Source organism: Rhamphochromis longiceps, linkage group LG5 (genome assembly GCF_057381845.1).
Source record: "Rhamphochromis longiceps isolate RC_006_pf linkage group LG5, R_longiceps_female_GT1.1, whole genome shotgun sequence".
Classification (NCBI taxonomy): domain Eukaryota; kingdom Metazoa; phylum Chordata; class Actinopteri; order Cichliformes; family Cichlidae; genus Rhamphochromis; species Rhamphochromis longiceps.
In genome coordinates, this window is record NC_140561.1 from 20,473,802 (window position 1) to 20,490,311 (window position 16,510).

Below are 16,510 nucleotides of genomic sequence, written 5' to 3' on the forward strand. Positions count from 1 at the left end.
CTCAGGATAATGTGATCCTGATTTTGCAGACATGCAATCCCAAACCTATCAGGAAGCTCCAGCGTGCTTCACATGTCGCCTAATCTGTCTCCTCACAGTCCTGTGGCTCTCCAGCCTCTGTGTTAGAGTCAGAAATCTCAGCTTCTGAATCTTCAGTCCAGACCTCCTGCTCCCATTTATTGTCATCCCAGTTCTGCTGTTTCTGTTCACCTGAGAGTGTCTTGTCTTCGCTCGTTTCACACATCCGGACCTGCTTTTTGCTCCCTCTCCTCCCATTTAGACCGCTCCTGGCCAGACTCCTCCACACAGTGGACGGGTGCACCAGAGTGCCGCTGGTCACCGCCAGCTCTGAGGTGATGGCGCTACTGGAGATCTTCCTATTTCGCTGCAAAGTCATCTTAATGAGTCTTTCGTCCGCTTTACTCAGCTTCCTCGGTCGGCCGCTGCGTTTCTGATCTTCAACCGTACCCGTTTCTTTGTGCTTCTGCAGAAGAGCTTGAACAGCACATCTGGAAACACCTGTCTGCCGCGAGATTTCTACCTGTGAGAGACCTTGCTGGTGCAGGCTCACCACCTTGTGTCTTGTTTCTATGCTCACTTTAGCCATGGTGTTTGATCTTTCTGATTCCAGCTGCCGCACCTCATCCAGGCAGGCAAGATGGGCGAATCACAACCACAACAGCAGGTGGAAGTGCTCCTTCCTCACGGTTTTCGTTGACACTCCGACCCTCGTCGGAGATGCTAAAATGGCATAATGAGCTGATATTAAATTTCAAAGCTAATGTTCAGTCTTACTCACAAGTTATTGAATATTACCATATGAAAATGCACGTTAGCTCTTTATCATTGGCATTTATTTATGGTGGACGTCCTGGATTTCAGAGAGCTGCTGCAGAGATGAGATCACTGCAGGGCTGCATTCACATCCAGTGGAACCAAAGGGCAACAATGTGTTCCTGGGCCCCTGAGAAAACAGCAGCTACACTGATTTGAAAAGATTGGCTGATTACTGCACCCATCAATATTATTAATGAGAAATATTGATGAGCTGCAATCAAGTGTTGATGAATTAAAGTAACCTGATTTATTATTGACCTAAACGGGGGGGGGGGGGGGGTAATAGCCTGCTACCAGACAGAACTGTTTACTCTGGCATCAGATACCAGACAAACACAGGAGGACAGAAGAGGAAATCATTTCTGGGTTGTGTTGAAACATTGGTGATAATATTGAAAGAAAACCAGTGTGTTGAAGCATTATGCCTATATTGTATGTTTTTCGATATATAAATAAAATACTTTCTGTTGTAAATTTATGCAGAGGTACAAGTTAGCACATAAAAATTTACCAGAGAAAATTGGATAGACTCCCAACGTAAGCTGTCGGATTGCCTCAGTGCTCAGGTGAGCATATATGTGCACGAGTAACTGCCACCAGTTAGTGTCTGCTGTGATGCCTCTTTCTTTATAATATCCCAAAAAACACATTTAGGAGGGAAAATAAAATTACGTTACTGCAGGTCCCTGTGGACTCCAGTGAAACCTGAAGCACTGCTGTGAAGGTCAAAGTGTTCAGTTATTTTAAGATCCTCAAATGAAATTTAGACCATTGCAGCTCCCATAGTTACAAAGCAACCAACAAAACTTTTCAGCTCAGTACCAATGCTCTTTTTTCCACTGTCATATAGGTAGCACACGTTGGATATGCCTTCAATCACTGAAACTAATTGTTGTTGCTGATGACTAATTTTCTAGTTTGACCTGAAGTCCTGATCAAAATTACTGACTGACTTGGACAATGAACTGGCCACATTCCGAGCTTCATATTTTTCTCATTCTATGTCTCTCTTTGGCGTGCTGCTCTTTCAAAGAAGGTTTTTCACTCTGATGACCTGCAGATGTTGCATGACATAGCGCAGGGTTGTCCATCTGTCTGTTTGTCTTTTGATTACATTCTTCCAGCTGTAATATTTGTGGAAAGATATGTTGACAATGTAGACAATTCAATCCTTGTTTTAAAACACATTAACATTAGGTGGGACCGCATGGACTTATATCTAAATATTAGTGCCATAAATACGATCTGTATCATTTGTAAATGTTTAGGATTACAAAGGCTACCTCATGTGTTATACAACAGCAGTGCAACACATTTGTGACAACATTTTATTCCATAAATAAACAAAGTTGTTCATGGCATGAACAGTATTTTACAAAATACAAGCACCTGGTGTGTGATTTTGTGAACAGTGAGTAGGTTTTCACCATAGAAACATTTAAAGGGCTGACAAACATATTTCACAATCTTTAAATACAGTTTGTTCCAACATAAAGTGTGCCTCTATTTCCTCTCTGTTACATCAGTGAAACACATATGCTTGCTTTTAATCTTTCGTTTGGAAAGCTATGAATAGATTTTATTTACTTTAGATTGGTGAAATCAACTCAAGGAATGTTTCTATATATGGCAGTATGCAAAACACTATACAGCTGAATCCAATCTGGCTGAAAAGACTGGCTCATTCAGGTACCACTAAATGGGATGAACATTTTATTTCTCAAAGTAAAAAGATTTATCCAAACAGCTTGATGATCCACACCAGTTGTTTAGTCTCTCCAGATGCTGTTATCCAACAGCATGTTGTTCTCACTCTCTCGCCTTTGTTGGCTGCTTTTTACTACACACTATATCTTTTTATGTGCCAAATAACATACAGCATGCGTTGCCTTCACCCTTTGAAACGGTTGCTAAAATTCAGAGAGGCAGCATATCCAGGCGCGCAGACTTTGCACGGTTTGCCCTGCAGGAGTTTCCCATTTTTAGTAATGCGCTACCTTCACTTGGACTCGGGGGGATTTTTTAAGCTTAGATACAAAGTGCTGACCAGCGTCGTTTCCTCGTGCACTGAGTCCTTTCCGCCTGAATGCCTCCTGCACAGGAGCGACACCAGCCTCTTGGGAACCTGACCGCTGAACAAAAGGTAAATGCAGGGATTCGCGCAGCTGTTCAGGCTGGCAAGCAACATCAGGATGGTGAAAGTAGCAGCTGGAATTAAAAGAGGAGGGCAAAGTGTCACGTGTCTGCCAAGCAATCTCATCTGCCACCTAGAGATTAGTAATTTGTGTTTGTGCGTAAATATGCTCAGGTTCTGTGTAATTAGAAAACGTAAAAGACCAAATGAACTACATTGATTATGACGATCACACAGCAAATATACGCAATACTTACTTTCTTTAGGCGCCTGCTTGTCCCACGCGGACCACAGCTGGACAGTGAAAAACGGAGCCCAGCAGACAATATAAGCGAGTACTATGACCACCGTCATCTTCAGTGTTTTCACTCTAGCCTTCGACATGCCAGCCACACCGCTGGCTCTGGATGGCAAACCCACCGTTCCTTTCTGCTGAGTCTTTTGGTAGATGTTGATCTGGATGACTCGGCAGATGCGGACTTGGCAAACAACAACTGTGATAACGGGTAAAACAAAAATGACCAGCGTGGTCCAGGTGATGTAAGTCTGCAGCCCCCATGGCTGGATAAATGTAGCCCAGCAATCAAACACACCCGGTGTAACCTCCACCTGTGAGAAAATGAAGACCTGAGGCAAGCTGCCCAGCAGAGAAATCCCCCACGCAACGCACACGTGGACATTTAGTCTCGTGCGCGTCCGCTGAAACTTTACCATCGGGTTGCAGATAGCCTGGTACCTGTCAACTGTCATCACCACGATCATGTAGGTCGATGAAAACATGCCGAGAACTTGCAAATATTTCACAAGTCGGCACACCAAGTCCGGTCCGACGAACCTGTCTGTGATGTCCCACAAAAGCTGCGGACACACCTGGAAGAAAGTGACCACCAGGTCCGCCAGGCACAGGTGGAACACGAAGACGCGCATTCTGGACATCTGTTTGCGCTGTTTCCACAGGACGAGCAGCAGGCTGGTGTTGAGGACGGCGGCGCTCACGAAGACGACACTGAGCAGCGCGATCTCCACCTTGGCCAGGCTCTCATCTCTTGGCACATCCTGTGCCTCCACAAAGTCACTGTCATTCATTGTGATTGAAGACCTTCGATGTTGACGAAAAGTATCTGAAATGAAGGAAAAATTGAATATTTTCATTTTATGCAAACAAACAAAAGTCAAAACGTAATTTCCCATGATAAAATATTGTTGAAAAGAAGATTCTGTTCCATAGAAGTAACTGCAATGTGGCTTATTTCTGTATACCTGCTTAAACCTCAAATAATATTGAAGGCGAATGGAAGCTTTACTCCTGCAGTCGAGTTCAGCTTGCGAATGCTGTCTGGTGTTAATCTGGAAGGTTTCTACTGTGCCTCAGTATTTTATGTCAGAATGAAACTGGGTGGAGCTCATATTCATTGAATCTGATTAGCATTTCTTACACATAAAAAAAGCCATGGGTTAATCCTGATAATTAAGTATAAAGCATATGGGAGATTAGTGCTGGCGGACTGTTGTTTAGGCTAAAGAAGAGATATCATGTGATTTTTATTGCATTTTTACTTTCAATATGTTAAAAATGATTTTTTGATATTTAATATCAAGTATAATAGTATAGGATAGTATATATAGTACTATTTAGCCTACTTGATTTTGACCGATTTATCTCTTCTCCACAGATCCTTTACTCAGCAATTGTAAATACTTTAGGCCTATATGCATTTGTATTATCAAATATAAATAGACCAATTAAAGAATCTGTTATTATATCTTTTTATTTATTATTGTATAACCTGAAACTTTGGTTCGCATGCATAGTCTTAACAGATCTGGTCTAGTAAAAGTGGTTAGAACGTAAAATATAGAGTTCTAACCACACACACACACACACACACACACACACACACACACACACACACACACACACACACACACACACACACACACACACACACACACAACAACAACAACAACAACAACAACAACAACAATCTTTATTTATAGAGCACATTTAAAAGCCAACATCAGAATCATATAAGTGTGGAATTATGTTCACAGGTAAAAACCACTAATAAGAGTAAACTATAGCACATAGCTATAGCAAAGTAAAGCTGTACCATCAAACACAGTGATAGAGAACATAGACAACGCAAGACAACGCAAGACAAACAGAAAAATTAATAGAATAACTCACTGCAAACAAGGCCAGGATTTAACTGGTAGAAAAAGCAAGTTCAAACAGATATGTTTTAAGCCGTGATTTAAAAGATTGAATAGAATCAGACGCCCGGATGCCAATCGGGAGATTGTTCCACAGCTCAGGTGCAGCTAGAGCAAACGCTCGATCACCTCTAGACTTCAAACGAGATCTGGGCTGAACCAACAATAACTGTGAGGATGATCTTAAAGCCCTCGCAGGAGCATATGAGTTTAAGAGTTCCTTAAGATAGCTTGGTCCTGTGTTATTAGTAATTTTAAAAGTAAGCAACAGAATTTTAAATTGAATACGAAATTTCACAGGCAACCAGTGCAGATCAGCAAGGACGGGAGTGATGTGAGCAAACTTCTTAGTTTTAGTTAGAATGCGTGCAGCGGCATTCTGGACTGTCTGTAATCTATGTAGAAGGGTAGAGTGGAGACCAAAATAAAGTGAATTACAATAATCTAGCCTTGACGTTACAAAGGCATGGATGAGCTTTTCCAGGTCATTGTGCGGGATATAGTGTTTGGCCTTAGAAATAAGGCGAAGTTGGTAAAAACTGGATCTGACGACAGCAGACACTTGTTTATCAAGTTTAAATGAGCTGTCAAGTAGCACACCCAGATTCCTAACAGTGTCAGAGAAAGAGCTAGTGAGAAAACCAAAGGCATCACGAAGTTTGGCACGGAGAGCGTCACTACCAAAGATCATAATTTCAGTTTTCTTATCATTAAGGATAAGAGTATTTGCCAGAAGCCATTGCTTGACCTCACACATGCACTCTCGAAAGCTACTGAAGGACAGAGCTAGATCATCATTTAACTCAAAATAGATCTGGATGTCATCGGCATAATAATGAAAAGCAATGTGGTATTTCTCAAAGATAGCACTTAAAGGAAGCATATATAATGAGAACAGGGTAGGGCCTAACACAGATCCCTGGGGGACACCACAGCAAACAGGTACAGCGGAAGAAGACGAGGTGGCCAAGTGAACCGAAGAGAGCCGATTGGAGAGGTAAGATTTAAACCAATCCAAGGCAGCGCCCTTGATGCCTACAGTGTGCTCTAGTCTCGCCAATAGTATGTTATGGTCAACCATGTCAAATGCCGATGAAAGATCCAATAGCACTAGGACAGAGGGGCGTCCATTGTCAGCCATTAATAAAAGGTCATTAAAAACTCGGAGCAGCGCTGATTCAGTGCTGTGATGTTGTTTGAAGGCCGATTGAAATTTATCATTAATGTTATTCTCATCCAGGTAGGTCTGAAGTTGAAGCAGAACTACCTTCTCAAGAATTTTGGCCACGAAGGGAAGCTTAGAAATCGGCCTATAGTTGGCATAATCATTTTGATCGAGGTTACTTTTTTTAAGAACAGGTTGGATTATAGCATGTTTAAAAGCTGATGGTACATAACCGGAAAGCAAGGAAGAGTTCAATATGGACAATAGACAAGGTCCAATTGCACTAAAACAGTCCTTGACTATACGGGATGGAAGAACATCATGTACAAGATTAGTATTGTTCAGTTTCTCAATTAGATGCTTCAGAGTAGAGAGTGAAACGGGTTCAAATTGACAAAAAGTAGTAGAACAATCAGGAATGGACATACGATCTGTCACCAAAGGAAGAGTAGATTTAAGAAATACGACTTTGTCTAAAAAATAACTTGAAAATTTTTCACAAAGACCCGGGGAGCACGGCAGAGGCATAGAGGGGCAGGGGTTGACCACAGAGTTAAAAATTTTAAATAAAATTCGAGGATTGTTGCCATTGGTGGTGATAATTTTAGATAGGAAAGCTGCTTTAGCCGTTCTGGCAGCTGATTGAAACTTCAAGCGGCTAATACATAAAATGTCATATGATGACTGGAGATTATCTTTCCTCCACCTCCTCTCATCCCGCCGACACATACGTCGTAAAGCGCGAACAGAATCATTTAACCAACATTGTGAGTAGGTTCTGGGGCGTTTCATTTTGATAGGTGCTACAATGTCAAGGATAGAGGAGCATGTAGTTAATAGAGTATTGGCAAAATTCTCAAGCGTATGTGGGGTAAGACAATCTGACGTAGTAAATGGAGAGTTCACAAAAGAGTTAGAGAAATTCAACACAGTATCAGGATTCACAGTACGCGTAGGGCAAAGAGGAGCCTCAAAGCGTGATCCGGTGTTATCTAGGTCAAGATCGAAGATAACCGGGGAATGGTCAGAAAGTCCAGTGTTTCGAATTTCCTTAATACATATATCCACATCGTATGAGAAAACCAAATCAAGGGTGTGGCCTTTAACATGGGTAGGCTCATTCACCCACTGAGTAAGATTAAAAGAGTCGGTCAGTGCAAGAAAATCATTAGCCAATTGATCATCCATACAACAGACATGAATGTTAAAATCACCAGAAATAATAACAGAACCATATTTAAAAAGAATGGATCCCAAAAAGTCAGCAAATTCAGAGATAAACATCTTGTGGTATTTAGGCGGACGATAAACCACAACACACAGAGTAATCCGAGGGCCAGTCAATTCCAATAACACACACACACACACACACACACACACACACACACACACACACACACACACACACACACACACACGCACACATACATATATATATATAAACCAATTATATATATAGTCTTAACAGATCAGGTCTAGTAAAAGTGGTTAGAACGTAAAATATAGAGTTCTAACCACACACACACACACACACACACACACACATATATATAAAGCAAATATATATATATATATATATATATATATATATATATATATATATATATATATATATATATATATATATATATATATATATATATAATTGCTTTTATTTATTTTCTAGGTGGAGGTGGGTGAGAGTCTGACAGTTTTCCTGTTGTGATTTCATTTGAAATTTATTTTCTTGTTGCTGCTTCTGCACCACGTACACCGCGTACTGAACGCATCTCTTGTAGCGAGCCACTGCATGTCACGACCAATCAGAGATCAGAACAGTTCAACGTTCCACACTTTCAACCGGAAAAGTGACTGTAAACAAACTAGTTGAGAAGTAATTTTCTCGCTGTGGCGTTTAAAAGTGTTTTTAACTTTTTCTGTTTTATAAGATAAGTAAGCGACTAGACAGATTAACTGATACGATTTTTATAATTTCGAGTAGCTGCCGTCGCGGACGATTGTAAACATTTAGGGAGCTACTTGCTAGCGTTAGCTACAGAACGCGACTCTCGCTGCGATAACAGTTTAGCATTATTTAGCTCCAATGCCTCAAGAAAGAGAGGAGACTCTTCCTCTGGTTCGTTCCCTGAACAGTCAGATACCAGTTAAAGTGCTGTTTTATAACCATAGTCCCCGTGTCGTACGGCCTTTGTGGATAAATTACCAGGGAGAACCGCATCCTTACAATGACATACAACCAGGGACTGGACGGAGGATGCACACTTACGTCGGTAAGACGGCTGCTTGCACGTTACCAGTGCATAAAGCGATTAGCTAACAAGTGGCTCTTTGTAGCTTTATTGTAGCAAGGGTGCTTACTCAGGTATTTCTAGAGATTTAAAGCTTTGTTTTGTGTAAAAAAGCAATGAGTTTTCTCGGAATGCTGGTATCACCTGAACGCAGCTTTCTCAGAGAAGAACCCAGCCCAGACTAAAGGAAAACGATGGATGTCTAGGATTAGGTTTACTACAAACACACACACACATATATATATAGACCTGTTTTTATGCAGGTCTGTTACATATGATGTCTTTACAGACTGGAAGTGAGCTTTCAGTTGTTTTGATTATCATCTGTGTTGCCAGCTCCTATTGATATTTGTGCTTAATTCTGTAATGAACCTTGTACTGACTGACTGATTGACTGGAGGTTTTTTGTGTAATTTTAATGATTGTCTCTTTGTTTAAATAATATGTTTTAGTATTTTGTCTGTCTTTTAATTCCGAGATTCATAATAATGATAATAATAATAAAAATAATAAGCCATGTCTTGGAAACTGAACCTAGAATTGTATCACGAAAATCATGAAATAGTATCACCTTTAAAGCATTACTCTTGTATATTTGTACATATTATATATATTTTCTCTTTATACTGTTCATATGTATATAGTGCTGAAAAACTGATTTCCTGTGTCGTTCAGTGGTGCTTTGGTACTCTCAGCCTCTCACTGAACGGGATCCTGTGACTGACCAGCATGTCATGGAGTGGGTGGGAAGTATTATCCAACATTGTCTTTATTTTGGACAACATCCACCTCTCCGACACCACCTTAACGGAGTCCAGCTCCATCCCCACAACACTACTGGCCTTACGGATCAGTTTATAAGCCTGTTAGCATGAGGCGACCCTCAGCCTGCTCCCCCAGCATGCAACGGCATAGAGGATTGCACTGGCCACAACAGACTCGTAGAAAATCCTGAGTGTTGTCCGGCGGATGTTGAAGGACCTCAGTCGCCTTAAGAAAATAGAGGCGACTCTGGCCCTTCCTGTAAAGTGCTGTGGTGTTTTTAGCCCAGTCCAGTTTATTGTCTATGTATACTCTGAGGTATTTATAGTAATTCACAATGTCAACATTGACCCCCTGGATTGAAACAGGGGTCAAGTGTTTCCTGGTCTTCCTGAAGTCCACGATCAGTTTCTTGGTCTTTGCCACGTTGAGCTGAAGATGATTCTGCTCACACCACGGGACAAAGGAGTCGACCACAGCCCGGTACTCTGTCTCATCATCTCTGCTGAGGTCAGGTAATCAACAATCCAGGACACCAGAGAAGCATCCACCTATATCGCTGTCAGCTTATCTCCCAGGAGGGTCGGCCTGATGGTGTTGGAAGCACTGGAAAAGTAAAAAAACATGACCCTCGCAGTGCTCGCTGGCTGGTCGAGATGGGTGTAGACACGATTAAGCAGATAGATGATGGCGTCCTCAGTTCGGAGACGGGGCTGGTAAGCGAACTGAAGGGGGTCCAGATGTGGTCTGACAATGGGTCGGAGCTGGTCCAGGATGAGCCTTTCCAGAGTCTTCATGATGTGGGAGGTCAATGCCACAGGCCTGTAGTCCTGGGGGCCACTGGGGCGTGGCGTCTTTGGTGCAGGGACGAGGCATGATGTCTTCCACAGCACTGGGACCCTCTGCAGACCCAGACTCAGCATGAACAGCTTATGGAAGACTCCACAAAGCTGGGGGGCACAGGCCTTGAGGATGCGGGGACTCACTCCGTCTGGTCCAGCAGACTTGCCTGAGTGGAGTCTCCTCATTTGCATCTGAACCTGGTCTGCAATGAAAGTGATGGGTGTGGGAAGGGTGTCAGGATTCTCACCGGAGGCGACAGCGCTATGTGGAGAGAGAGGCAGGCACAGTGGTGTGGCTCTGGTACAGTAGGTGGGGTCTTAGGACCATTCTGGGTTACGCTATTTTATGGTGAGCGTTAGGCTGCGATTTTGTACCTGTTGATCCCTAATCTCGAAAAGGTACAACAAAAGGACAACGCAAGTTATCATGGCGATATACCCTGACAGGAATTTAACCACCACCCCAGTGTGCAGTTAACCCAGGGTTAACTGTTCGTAGTACAGGCCTCAGGCTTTAACTCTTAAACAGTGTTTCCGCTTGTATCTTTTCCAGGTCACCCGTGGATGTTCAGAGATGCAGAGACCGATGACCCTCTCAAGGTCAACAGCAAAGAGCTGTTTCTTCCTAAGCCAGCAGGGGGTGGAAATGTGACATATGCCAATATCAGTTTACCAGGTAAAACATCAGTTATATTACCTGAAGTCTCTGTGCCATACAATTATGATTTAGTAGTAAGTGTGTATTAAGCTAGTTTCAGAGTATACAGAGTGATTGACATATTGATCAAATCATACAGGATAATTTCATGAAAAAATACGTAATAGTTTCTCTGGATATTATAGAAATTTTACCAGTTGTTTTTCTTTTTTTCATCAGCAATTTTCAGGGGAAACCACACAAAATAGTGTGACAGATGTTGTAATGTTTTAATTAAGAAACTCTGATGTTAGTATTGTTTGATTCACTTTTGGCATAAGAAGTTTTGGTAAATTTAGAGACAAACTGATCTATATTTGGATTTGTGAGTTGACAAAAAATCCCACACTGTTAACAAGCGTTTGTTTACACAGTTTACAGTCTCAAGGATCGAGCTCTTCAGGTTACTCGGCGTCTTGTGCGACCAAACGACTACAGGAGCTTGGAAATAGCGTGGTCCCTCCACGAGGAGCTCGAAGATCGCCCGAGTGTTTTGAAAGATCTCCAACGCATAAACCAGCGAGTAGCCCAACATCTGAAAGAGAACACACAAGGGCAGGAGGAGTGATGATTAAGGCAGAATGGATATTTATCACATAAGGACAGATGTTCTTGCACTTTCCGAGAACGTAAAGAACTTTAAAGATGAAACACAGGACTTACTTCACAGTGGCTATAAACACATTTTTTGGAAATCAGTTTCAGTTTGATCTTCTGTTTGTTTGTCACAGTTGTTGAACAGAAGAAAATGTGTTTTTTCCTTTTTTAGTAAGAGTTATATGTAATATAAATCCATCTTCTGTATGTAGCCACATTAGAATTCAGAGATCTGTGTTGTTCATATTCTTATTAGTAATGCTTGATATGAGGTTATCTTGCCATACCTGCACAATTCCCTTCAAAAATGGATGCTGTGTTGTATTCTATTGTTGTAGCTGTAATCTGTCAGAAATATTGGGTTATTAGGAACAGGTGAGACTGTCATAAAGGTTAACTCGCAGATGATTTCCAATGTGGGGAAAATACTGTGACCGAGGAGCTTATCCTCTTGTTTTTGTCTTCTTTTCTGTCTTCTTTGTAATAATTTTCCTGATGACACATTGCTGCTGTATGTAAAAGAGTTTTATTTGTATATTGAATAAAATATATACAAGTTTTATTAATGGATGGACGCCTTGATACCTTGGAACACTCTTCAGTTTACATTGCTGTTTTAGTTGTTGGTGCTGTCTCTAAATAAAGCAAATGTATAACAGTTGTGTTTCACAGGATGTCCAGGGGATGTGAGGAAGTAATAGTTGTAAGAAAAAGAAGATTTCAGGGTGACCGCTAAGCCATTGGATTCAATTTTCCTGTTGACTCCTGGGGGAGCATAGGTCCGCAACAACACCACGCCAACGGACTCTGTTCTGGGCTGCTCTCTTTAGCTGGGTTCACGTCATTCCGACGGCCTTCACTTCGCTCTCGACAGATCTTCTCCAAGTCTGTTTGGGTCTCCCCACTTTCCTTTTTTGCCTTGTAGGTTCCAGTCCAGTGCTTGCTTTGCGACATTGTCGAGTGGTTTTCGAAGTGTGTGGCCTATCCAGCCCCATTTTCTCTTCTTGATGTCTTGACCGACCGGGTTCTGGCTGGTTCTCTTCCAGAGGTCTGTGTTTGAGATCTTCTCAGGCCATCTGCTGTTGAGGATGTGTCTCAAGCATTTGTTGATGAAAATCTGTATCTTACTGGTAGTGGTCTTGGTCACCCGCCACGTCTCGGACCCATACAGAAGCACTGCTTTCACATTGCTGTTGAAGATACAGATCTTGCTGTGCTGAGATAAGCCATTGGATTCAGCAGTAACAGAAAAGCTGCAAAAATTACAACGTGGTCAAAAGAAGTGTCCTCTACTAAAACATTACAAAGACCAATGCCATACAGACCATCCTCTCCTCTACACATCTCTGCAATTAGCTGAGTGTAGTCAGCTGTGCCTAACTTACTGCCTCGAAAAGCACATTTTCACAAGAGTCTATGCAGTCCTTTGAAAAACATGTGCAATGCTCAGAAAAATCAACTTTGCAAAGTTAAACAAACCACAAGATTTCTGCAGCAATATCCTTTAGACAGATGAGAGCAAAGAGGAGATGCACAGTGCCACATTTCCAGAAAACCAAACACAGACGCCAACTGTCCAGCCACACAACCTGGGTACCTTGCAGTCATTGAACAGACCAGGAACACTTTTGTATACCAAAACAGAATCCAGTGAGGCTGTTTGTGCAACAGGTAAAGCTTTGCTCAAACTGGTTCATTCAACAGGACAACAATCCCAGGCTCAGCAGCAAATCTACAAAAGAATGGCTAAAAAAGAAAACAATCAAGGTGTTGTGCTGTGGTGGGACCTTAAATAGAGCTGTGTGTAAATTAATGCCAAGATAATTAATGCATTTCTTTACATTTTAAAACAAGAATAGATGAATTCTAACAAGTTGGTATAATTAATACAGGTAACAGCGTAAATGGGTACACAGGTGTAAAAGCAATTTATGCAATCCTGTATGCTGTATCAAAAACAAAACAATTAAACATCCAATGAGCATCTCAAGGACATCTCGAACAACGTAACCTCCTCTGTGTGCAGTCATACATGCCCGCTTCCCTTTCTGTGAGGATAACAAGTAAATAAAGGAACGACCAGGATATCACTGAGTTACATGTATTAGTGTCTCTAATTTGTTGCTCTTCTGGTTAATAATACAAAAATGTATCCATTTATATTTTATATTAATTTATGATATGGCTTTTTTTAAATTAATACTTGAAAATTGTATCATAATAGCAATGACACTGCTCAGACTTCACGTGTAATATACCCGAATAACCTCATGCTGTTGGCACTTCTGTAGCATCTCACTCACAGCCTACATGTGGATGCCCTCTTTCAGGAACAGATCACAACCTGAAATCATAACGTGCTTCTGTTTGCTCAGCAGGGGCACTGTTGCCAGACATGTTGCTAAGTGACAAAGTAACACAACACATTGTTGTGTGCGTGTGTGTGAAACGAGTTGAGCTGGGTGCCGTGTATCAGGAGCATGCAGGCGGGGGAAAAGGAAAAAAAACAGCACTCAGGTCGTTTCAGGCGAGAGCTGTAAGACCTCAGCTTTTCTCTGCGTCTCTCACAACTGTAAATAATTAGATCTTGGATCCAGAGTTCATCATCCTTTTCATTTTCTCCGCCAGCAAAACATTTTGGCCGAGGAGTCACCCAGTTGTCTTCCCACACCTGCAGACAGATCACTGGAGCAAAATGAAAACAATGGTAAGAGTAAAACGACAAGAAATCCTGCCTACCTGCAGAGCCGCAGACAGATTACTACATCATAAATTACTGTGAGTTGGTGTCATGGTTATTCCCACATAGGTACCAGTTTATTTTGCGTCACTTCCACCATCCTTGTTAAAAGAATCAGGTTTGTGAGAATAATCAAGTAAAAGAAACTGGCCTTTTCAAGAAAAATGTCTCTAATTTCTAATTTGTGTTTGATTTTATAATTTATTTAAGTGGCTCCGTCTCATGGAGGTAATTCTGCTCTAGACCGCACCACCGGCAGCCCGTTACCTCCCCTGACTCAAGACGAAGGTGCAGGTAATGATTCTCTTCCCTCCCTCTAGTGAGCATATAGCAGGTGTCACATCAGAGTTGGTGATGAACTCTTAATTTAGGTATCGGTCTCACTGCTGAATCTTTATTTTGTTTATGTTTTTTCCCTTTAGGCACATTAAAAAAAACCAGTGTTTCACCTCGAAACATGTCCCAGTACAGGAATGTGTTCAATGAGCGCGCTAGGACGGGCTTCTGCTACTGGCTTGTGGAGAAGAGTCCAACATGTTAGTACTGACTGAAGCAAAATATAACACATACAATAATCTGCTTATTGCAACTTTCATGCACGTGTTGCTGGATTATCTAATGTGATACTGACGTCCCGAGTTCCAAAAAAGTTGTGACACTGTGTAAAATGTAAATAAAGACAGAATGCAGTGATTTGCAAATCCCATAAACTCATATTTGACTCACAACAGAACATGGAAAACATATCAAATGTTTAAACTGTGAAAAATCTACCAGTTTAAGATAAATATTTGCTTATTTTGAATTTGATGACAGCAACACATCCCAAAAAAGTCGACACAGGGCTGTGTTTACCAATGTGTACGGTCAGCTCCTCTCCCTTACAACAGCCTGTAAACATCTGGGAACAGAGGAGACCAGCTGTTGAACGTTTGGGGGAGGAATATTGTCCTAACCTTGTCTGATACAGGATTTTAGCTTCACAGCAATTCTGGGTCTTCTTTCTCATATTTTCCGTTTCATAATGTATTAAATGTTCTACTGTGGTGCCATGGTGTTGTAGTAGATCAAGTATATGGTTTAGCATTATCTAAAATAGGTGAGGCCTTCCCTGAAAAGTACATCATCTGGGTATTCGATTTTTTTTTCAGCTGTGTCCATTGTGCACAGAAATTTCTCTAGATTCCCTGAATCTTTTGATGATATTAAGTAGATGATGAGATACTCAAAGTCTTCACAATTTAATGCTCACAATAGAAAAATTTTATGTTCTATTGTGAATCTCATTTTTGATGGCAGACCATAAAATGAATCAAGTGATTCTCACAATCAAAATCTGCTGCACCACAGCAGATGATTGTATAAGAGATCATTCTTATACAGGAATGTTCATGACTGGGATGCTGTTATAAGGAAGGATAATGATACATGACCAGTTTACACATTGACATCTTTTTCTTTTCATTCCTGTAGGTAAAGGATGCAGCTTGGGTGCATATAAAACCTTTCTGGGATTACCAAAAGTTTGAAGAAACAGTTCACCAGACCTCTTCTAAAGATGCCCACATTAGTTTGAAAAGCTGAGCTTGCACTTACTTGAAAATCTGTAAAGAAGTATTATCAGAAATACACATACTTCTAGAAATTTGTTTAATTTTCTTATTTTTTTCTGCACAAGTAATGAGGTATGGCGAATTACAAAATTTTATTTCCAAAAGAGACTTGATATATAGCCTACTCAAGTTCTCTTAGCAAAACATCTTTATTTTGTTTTTAGCATAAGTAATAATGATAATGGCAAATTTAAATTTAATAAGTTAAGCCTCGCCTCTCATCACCTTCATAAGTTGAGTGAAAATCTTGTATATTCCCTTGTGCTATAAACGCTGTATTCGTCTTTTTTATGGTTGACTTTGTCTTTAGTTTCAATTCATTCAAAAATGCCTCTTAAGTGAATATACAGAATACAGCTGATTTTTGCACACACTCTTTAGAGCTTGTTTTACATTTTTGGAAGGTTTAAATGAAAAAAACAAAATTAAAAATGTTTAATTCACTGTGTCACAAAAATAAACTTTGGTTTGCTTTAATTTGACCTGTTATTCTGGTAAAGTGAACTTTTGGTGCAGGACAACACTCGCCTACAAATTCCTGAAGATAGGCGTGTTTTTTTTTTATGTGTTAATAATTCATAGATCATACATGGAAGCTTCTTTCTGCTTCTGATAAAAATC

At 40.9% G+C, this 16,510-nt stretch overlaps 3 protein-coding genes and 1 long non-coding RNA gene across 4 annotated transcripts; 2 read left to right on the top strand and 2 right to left on the bottom strand.

Moving 5' to 3' along the window:
• Window positions 1-2,836: 2,836 nt before the first annotated feature.
• On the bottom strand, window positions 2,837-4,057 carry LOC146669862 (vasopressin V2 receptor-like). The gene is made up of 2 exons (XM_085406503.1): window positions 3,229-4,057; window positions 2,837-3,045 (listed from the first exon to the last, which is right to left on the bottom strand). The coding sequence occupies exons 1-2, from the start codon at window positions 4,055-4,057 to the stop codon at window positions 2,837-2,839; spliced, it is 1,038 nt and encodes a 345-aa protein (XP_085262629.1).
• A 3,929-nt stretch (window positions 4,058-7,986) lies between these two features.
• On the bottom strand, window positions 7,987-8,193 carry LOC146669863 (uncharacterized). The gene is made up of 2 exons (XR_014911743.1): window positions 8,098-8,193; window positions 7,987-8,046 (listed from the first exon to the last, which is right to left on the bottom strand). It is a non-coding gene; the product is annotated as an uncharacterized LOC146669863 (long non-coding RNA).
• vhl (von Hippel-Lindau tumor suppressor) lies at window positions 8,183-12,106 on the top strand. Its single transcript, XM_085406504.1, has 3 exons — window positions 8,183-8,620; window positions 10,796-10,918; window positions 11,314-12,106. The coding sequence occupies exons 1-3, from the start codon at window positions 8,434-8,436 to the stop codon at window positions 11,505-11,507; spliced, it is 504 nt and encodes a 167-aa protein (XP_085262630.1). The 5' UTR covers window positions 8,183-8,433; the 3' UTR covers window positions 11,508-12,106.
• A 1,449-nt stretch (window positions 12,107-13,555) lies between these two features.
• On the top strand, window positions 13,556-16,327 carry LOC146669865 (uncharacterized). The gene is made up of 6 exons (XM_085407925.1): window positions 13,556-14,072; window positions 14,165-14,243; window positions 14,346-14,394; window positions 14,487-14,570; window positions 14,699-14,812; window positions 15,750-16,327. The coding sequence occupies exons 1-6, from the start codon at window positions 14,017-14,019 to the stop codon at window positions 15,803-15,805; spliced, it is 438 nt and encodes a 145-aa protein (XP_085264051.1). The 5' UTR covers window positions 13,556-14,016; the 3' UTR covers window positions 15,806-16,327.
• Window positions 16,328-16,510: the final 183 nt, after the last annotated feature.